Here is an 8306-nt window from a genome sequence, read left to right on the forward strand (position 1 = left end):
ATCTACAATTATAGTAGGATTGCTGACTTTAGAAATTAAAATTAGTAGAGTATTAAATATGTGCTAACATCACCTTAATCAGATTAAGTGAAAACTAAGTTATAAATTTTAACTATGTCGTTGCTAGTTAAGCCTTCTTATTAGGCATTGCTACTTATGTCCAAAACAATAATAAGGTGATAGGCTTTGATCATTCAATTTATTGGATGTTTTGAAACTCTATGTTACAATAAACAATTTTTTTTATTAAGATAAATACTATTGCTTTTATAGTAAGTGTTTATCTTAATTTTTTATACATAATTTTAGAATTATGAAATTTTCATATTCAAATTTGTATTATATCAAATGCTATAAAAAAAAAAACTTATATAATCCGCTGTTAAAAATTAAATTATATGCAAAATAATTAAATACATCTTTCCATCTCTAAACTTCATTTGCAAAAATAAAAAAAAAAAAAAATCTTCATAGTACATTAAGAAAGTGTTATATATAGTAACCTAATATGAATTGGTTCAATATTAGTAGACCTAGATTTGAGCCTCAATCTCCTAATAAAAAAATTATACACAATATGAAAATTTTGTAATCAAAATTTACTCTATAAATTTTGCACATTCAAAAAACTTATCCTTGGTAATGGGATTGAAAGATTAATTCCACTTTTAGGTAGTTCAAATATGTTTTAAAACATGTTTAAAGTTCAAAATGATACAATTGTTTTAATAAAGTTTAAAGGTGCAAAAAGATAATTTCGATTAAAAAATTATATTAGATATAAAAAAACAATTGCTATTTCAAAATTATATTATTTGTTACTCCAAAATACATTAAATTAATATTTTAAAAAATAGTATTTAACCCTATGTTATGAAAAATATATTGGTGAGTTTTTCAATTTTAAAAATTATATTAAAACATTTATGAAATTTTAAAAAATCTATTAATTAGCTATTTTCTTAGTTTTAGTTACTAAGCATTTTATTATTTTTAGTCTTTGTGATTTAAAAAAATTTATTAGTTGATTTCTCAATTTTGTAAAAAAGTCTATTATTAATTTTATATAATGACGGCATTTTAAATTTTTTTAAATATTTAATGATTAAAATTAATAAAAAATTAACTAATAAATTTTTTAAAATGTCAAGTATTTTAATATATTTTTAAAAATAAAAAAATAAATTTTTATACTAAAAATTTAATAATAAATTTTTTCTTTAAAAAATAAATCACGGACATTTGCATATTAACCAACTTAAAAAATTATATTGATCTTAATTAAAAATTTTTATCAACTGCTATTAAAGATCACCATGTGGCATATTAACAAATAGGAGTGAACAGTATTCGGTTCCTTAATTCGAAAATTTGATTTAATTTTTTATTTATTTCGATTTGATTTGATTTTTAATTTTAAAAATTTTGGTTATTTCAATTCGATTCAATTTTGATAAGAAAAAATTAAAAAAAAATCAAACCAAACCGATTAGTGATAATAATATATTATTTTTAATAATATAGAGATTAAATCATATTAAAGTTAAAAATATTCTAATTAAATTTTAAAATACTAAAAATAAAGTGTAAAAAATAAAAAAATTATTAAAAATTCAAACCGATTAAACCGAATTGAATCGAACCGAATCAAATCGATTCAGTGCGATTCAATTTCTAACTAAAATTAATTCGGTTCGATTTTTATAAATACTAAAATTTCAGTTCTTGATTTATTCAATTCGCTTCGATTTTAGATCGAACCAATCGAATGCTCACCCTATTGACAAATTTTAAAATATATATATATATAATTTAAAAATATAAATAATTTATTTATCGATTTATTTCATAATTTCATATTAAAGAGTTTACATATTTATATTATTATTATGGTGGAAAAAAATATATATTAAAAAATTCAAATGCAATTTTATGAGAAGTACTATTAGATTACGGGGGAAAATAAAAAAAAAATCTTTAATTTCATCTGTTTTTTATTTTAAATATTTGTACTTTAATTTTTTTCAAAGCAGTATTTTGATATTGTATTATTAGAAAATAACGATTATTTCCAAATGTTATAAGAAAATATTGATAAAACAAGCAAATAATGAAATACCATTTAAATAAAATTAAATTATAGAAGCTAAAATAAGAATAAGTAAAATTTTACATTAGTTTAGCACTTCTCCTTAAAACTATTAAGAAAAATATTAATTAACGATTATATTTTGCCTGACTTTAATATTTAGCTAAGGACTAATATTAAGGACGGCGAAAACAAAAATTTAACTTCAAAAATTCAATTTAAATAAGTAATTAGAGAAAATAAAACATATGAAATAAATATATATAGAAGATTATAATCTTATTTATGGCAGTAAATTATATTCTTATCATTTGCAATAAGTAAGCATTCTAACAGTTCTTCACATATGTGTATGCATGTCTTTGATTTTTGAAATTTTATCTACCTTTAAAATTTTAATGGCTATATATCCTTGTTACAAACAAAGCATTATTCAAACTAAATCAAAATCCAAACTGCATATCTCTAGTATAAATAATTATATAGTAAAATTTTAACCATTGTGTATATAATAATTATATACAAAAATTTCTAAGAACGTAAATATAATTGCTATAAATATAACGATTGAATATTAATCGATAATCGTAATAGGACATATATGGGATTTACCATGATTAATGGTTATTCAACCTAATTAATTAATAAAGAATCTCACTCCTTAATATATTCATTATACGTATAATGGTGAAATAGTAAAATTTCTACTAAATTAGAGCATTATTCGATCTAAACTGCACTAATTTACCTTACAGTTTATGTTCCCTTCCCTACCTCTATAAACTGAAAAGTGTCATGAAATTCATAATTCCAAGTTTAAGGACTTGGATTACAGGTCAAGGAGCAATATCCACAAAGGAAAATCAAGCTCTATAAATATCGAAGCAAAATGCAAATGCATTATCATACATTGAAAGATTATGTAAATAGGAATATAGCTTAAACTCAACAAGTTAAACGCATAGAATTATTACAATCTATCATCAAGTCATCACTAATTCTATAGAGCAATTTATAAAGGTAAAAGAAGTTGCAGAACATTTTACCATCTCTTTCAACTAAGCAATATTCTGTATCTATTTTACTTCACTTGATATTGATGATGATTCTCCTTCATCCATAGTCATTGATTCCACAGGATATAGAACAGGCCTTGGGGGCAATTCTAGGCTTTTGAGATCTCCTTCAAGCATGTCTAGTACTTTGTTCATTGGAGGACGATTACAAGGTTGCATCTGTATACACCATAATCCTGTTATAATCATTTTCCTAGCTAATATATTTTCCTCCTCTGATGAGTCTTCTATTGTTAACTTTCCACTTGAGAGTTGGTCATAAACCCAGAATGGATAGTAAACTTGACTCAAATTTTCTGCCAATGCATTTAGGTTTTTCCTTTTTCCTGCAATTTCCAACAACAACATTCCAAAACTGTATACATCTGCTTTATATGAAACACGCCCAATATTTTTGTAGAACAACTCTGGTGCCATGTATCCAATTGTTCCTCTTGCAGCGGTAAGAGATGCAATGCTTCCCTTAGTTGGATAAAGCTTAGCTAACCCAAAATCAGAAATTTTTGGAGTGAAATTTTCATCAAGAAGAATGTTATGAGGCTTGATATCAAAATGAAGGATTTGCATATTGCAACCTTGATGTAGATACTCAATGCCTCGTGCCACTCCAAAAGATATCTCATATAACTTTTCCCAACTCAAAGAAATAGATCCTTCTTGACAAAAAATATAATTATCAAGAGACCCATTAGACATAAATTCGTATACAAGAGCATGCTTTGTTCCCTCAACACAAAAACCAATTAATTTTACTATATTGGTATGGTGGATCCTTCCAATTGTAGCAACCTCGTTGATAAAATCTTGTCCATTAGCTTTAGATTTACCCAACATCTTTATTGCAGCAAATTTACCACTACGAAGTTTTCCTTTATACACAAAACCAAAGCCTCCTTCACCCAACTTTTCCTTGAAACCTCTAGTGATCTTTCGAATGTCTGAATAAGAATACCTTATTGGCATAAGGTTATTGTGACTCTGGAGGAATTCTTCAATAGTTTCATATCCAGATAGATGCCTTCTTCTCCATTTATAAATAAGAAATGCAATCACACATGGAGCCCCACAGAAAGCTCTTGCAACAAAACACATTCCTGGATAAAATTATGGGATCATATTCAACAAAGAGAAACTCATTAATTAGTTATTGCCCTTAAAATTTTACCTAAGAAATGTGAGAGATATGCTTCCAAAAACATAAGATAAAGTTAACTAGGTTTAATATGTTACAGATTTCCATGGTGTCTCTTCATATAAATAGGCAATTATGTTCTCTAATTCATTAATGGAAGGAGTTCTTACCAAGATAAACAAAAGTCCATACAAGTAACCCTGCATGAAGTTAATGTAGAGAAATTTATTGATGCTGGTGCTCTTTTAAACAACAATTAATTAAATATGATCACATTATATAATGAGAGAGAGACATCTTACATATGATATTCCAGAAGATCGAATTCCCTTCAATAATTGAGAAAAAAAAAGAGCATTACATATATATATAATAGAAAGAAAATATTTATGTAAATGAAATATTTGAGTTTGAGTTAGCTATATGCATGTGCGTGAGAGATTATTTATATTTTGTGTTGGAAAAAAAATAGTAAAACATCCTATTGAATAAATAATGAAATAGACATTGCACATCTCTCATACTCAAATGATTAACAAAATACTTTTATTTAAAATTATTATCAAACAAATATTAAATAATTAGTATATAATTGAATTAACATAAATAATTTTAATTTTATTTGGGTTTTTGAATAAAGTTAAAATATTAAGAAGTTATTGCCAACTCGTACAAAAGACAGATACATTTAAAATTTTCAGTATTAACAAAATTCTAAGAATTTAAAAAATATTTTTTCTTTTAAAAAATTAAGAGCGTGTTTGAAAAAATATTTTCTTATTTTTTAAAAAATTAAAAAATATATATGTTATTTTAACCTTTTTATTCTAATAGGAAAACAACAAACAAACAACTTTTATGATTTCTAAATTTTATTAAGGAAATGGAATACTCTGAAACAATTATATTTTTTATATTTTATTTATTATATTGAAAAATTGAAAAAACAATTATATTTTATTTATTTATACGAATAGATTGTATATAAATAAAACATGATTTTAATAATTATATTTATATATTTAAATAAGCATAATTTTTTTATTTTAAATTAATATAAAAATTAAAATGGAGAGTATTATAATAAAATAAATATATTTTTTAAAATTTTGTCTCTACACATAAATAGATTTTATGTCTACTGATTTGTTAATAGGAGTTCTTACCAGGATCAGGCAAACGTAGAGAAAATTTTGCTATATATTGGAAAGGTAGCTCCAAAAAGAATACGAGAAGTCCTGCATGAAGTTGATGTAGATAAATTTATTGATGTTAATGCTGCTCTTAAAAGAAGTAATTGTTAATTAAAAATAACCACATGTTACTTAAATAGAGATAGGGATCTTACTTATGATTCCAGATAACATATTCCCTTCATTAAACAAGAAGAAAATAAATCAGTATTACACATATATCTTATAGATTGTATCAGATATATAATCATAGGGAACATAAAATTCAGTACTACTTATTAGTTTCATAATTTGAATTTATGTAAAAATAATAATTAATTATTCTTACGATTTTCTTTTTTTTTTATTAGGATCGACTAAAATTCCATTTAAATCAAAATAATATAAATTATATCAAATTAAAATTTTAATTTGATTTATTAAAGTTTGTTACGTTAATCTCCAAAACGGCATTGATGCAGCCTGAGTTAGATGTATTATATATTTTTTGTATTATATTAGGATTTGTATGAATTGTATGTGGGTTTTTTTATTGTATTTAGGTTTGTATTCAGTTAGATGTGTTTTAAGTTGAATTTGGATTTGTGTGTAGAAAAAATAAAAAAAACTTTTAGTTTCATCGATTTTTCATTTTAAATCTGTAAATTAATTTGTGTTAAAATAAAATTTTAGTTGTTAATAAATAGCAATAATTATAAATACTGTCAGAAAATATTGATGTTCAATATATTAATTTGAGATAAATTGAACTATAAATTTTAGAGTAAAAAATTGATCAATTAAATTATAGAATATTTTTTCTATTAAAAATATAAATTAATAATTATATTTTACTTTAATATTTCATAATTACATTTAAAAAATTACCTTTATTTGTTAACGATACAAATATCGCAACTACTATAAAGAAAAAATGGGTCAAACTAAGATAATTTTTTTTTTAATTTACCTTATATTTATTCCTTTTGTGCATTTTCATTCCTGAATTAGTTGTATTGGGATTTGTATCTGAGGCTGGTTAATTGTGAGGCTTGATAGACTTTTACCCTGTAAAGTCTTATAAAGACATCGAAAGCCTTTACTTACGCCGATAATCAGTATTAATAAGATTTTCAAAATTTTAAGTTCATCTTTATTAGAAAAGATATTTTCCGGTGATGAATTTTTCTAAAGCTCCAAACATAATAAAATATGAAAAATATTTTATATTTTTGTATTATAGATATAATTAGAATGGTGGAGAAAGAATATATTATTAAGAAAAGGAAAAAGACTATCACAGTGATTTATTAATCAAATAAATTTGTGTGTGAAAGTAATCAATTATTAATGATAAAATGGATGAAAGCATTACTTACACCAGTAATCATTATAAAGGCATCGAATGCCTTTTCTGCTGTCCAGATAGCAACCACCATCACATTGTCCACAGTGGATGTTGTGCCAGGAAAGCTGAAACCCAAATGCAAGTTGCCTGTGAATTTCAAGAAACGACATGTTCTTCTTTGCCGGAAATAATGGAAACAAACTAATCATCTCCACGCTGCACAACTCCATCAAATCGTTTGCCTTCATGTCTCCTATATTTACATAAGATGAGTTAAGACAAGGAGCTGTTTCCACGTAAGGAGGAGACTTCACTGGATTTTGACACTTTATGAACATAATCATCTGCGACAACTCTGGACGCTGTCTTAACTTCGCCCATTTGCGTTCTTCTGTTTCTGACCATTGGTATCTATAAGTGGAATATCTTTCCGACAGATCGTATATAAATGGAAAACGAGGAATGGAGGAGCAATTGTCTGGATGGACGCCGGCATCCACCAGTCGGATAGTGAAGTTATCGTAGTTGATGGATTGAACAAAGTATCTTCCACCGTTAAGATTGAACACCGTCAAATTATTTTCACAAGAAAGCTCATAGCTATGGTTTCCGCAATTCTTAGGATCAGTTTGTAATCGAAAAGGGTAACTGATGTTGTGATTCTTCCCACATGAAGAAGGTGGACACTGATTTGAATCCCCACCCTTGCAAGTTTGGGAGATGAGCAGGAAAACGAAGATTACAATTTCTCCAATCCTGGAATTAAGGTAGACGGAGATTGACATTGTTTCTGTGTTCATTTTACATGAAAACCTCTTCACGCGGCTCTAGCCATTAATCTATTGTTGGTACACTGGAATTTTTTAAATTATAAGGTGTGTTTATGTAATTTTTTTTTAATTCTAAAAAAAAATAAGAAAAATTATTATTAAGTCCTTAAATGTTTAAAAAATTTATTAATTCATCTCTATCTAAAAATTACACTATTGAATATTTATATTTTTAATCTATATAATTTTAAATATACATATTATTTAGTACTTATAAATTTAAATATTTATAATATTTAGTTTTTTTATTAAAATCTAAACAAATTCATTATTAATTTTTTAATAAATTACTAAATAATTTAATTTTATAAATTATAGAGATATTTTTATTCAAATAGTTTTGATATAACTAATGAATTTCTATAAACTCAAAAATTTAATAATTATTCTCTTATAAATAAAATCACAATGTTAAATATTATTTTAATAACAATAAATTATTTCAATCAGTGCGATCCAAAAAAAATATTTTTAATGCTCCATATTTCAACTATAAATGTACTAATATTTTTATTGTTTAAAAATATAAAGTTAAGTTATTTATATTTATTTTTTATAATCACTTTTTAATAAATTTTTATTTATTTTTTATTTATATAATTGAAATTATATATTAAATTATTTAAACTTATAAAAAATAAATTTTAAATTAAAAAAAA

The 8306-nt window shown here is 24.2% G+C and overlaps 1 protein-coding gene across 1 annotated transcript; it reads right to left on the minus strand.

Annotated features, from left to right (window-relative positions):
* Positions 1–2936: 2936 nt before the first annotated feature.
* Positions 2937–7667, minus strand: LOC110613598 (LEAF RUST 10 DISEASE-RESISTANCE LOCUS RECEPTOR-LIKE PROTEIN KINASE-like 2.1). Its single transcript, XM_021754818.2, has 6 exons — positions 6849–7667; positions 5646–5669; positions 5464–5535; positions 4600–4626; positions 4468–4497; positions 2937–4259 (listed from the first exon to the last, which is right to left on the minus strand). The coding sequence occupies exons 1-6, from the start codon at positions 7615–7617 to the stop codon at positions 3166–3168; spliced, it is 2016 nt and encodes a 671-aa protein (XP_021610510.2). The 5' UTR covers positions 7618–7667; the 3' UTR covers positions 2937–3165.
* Between the last annotated feature and the right edge of the window lie 639 nt (positions 7668–8306).

This window comes from Manihot esculenta, chromosome 4 (assembly GCF_001659605.2).
Source record: "Manihot esculenta cultivar AM560-2 chromosome 4, M.esculenta_v8, whole genome shotgun sequence".
NCBI classification, from domain to species: Eukaryota; Viridiplantae; Streptophyta; class Magnoliopsida; order Malpighiales; family Euphorbiaceae; genus Manihot; species Manihot esculenta.

Bases quoted from the DNA above. Each gene is read 5' to 3' on its own strand.
- LOC110613598 (XM_021754818.2), bottom strand. From the start codon at position 7,617: ATGAACACAGAAACAATGTCAATCTCCGTCTACCTTAATTCCAGGATT. The intron at 4,498-4,599 runs GTAAGATGTCTC...AACTTCATGCAG, and splicing joins GATCTTCTGGAATATCATAT to GGTTACTTGTATGGACTTTT. The intron at 4,260-4,467 runs GTAAGAACTCCT...AATTTTATCCAG, and splicing joins ATGGACTTTTGTTTATCTTG to GAATGTGTTTTGTTGCAAGA.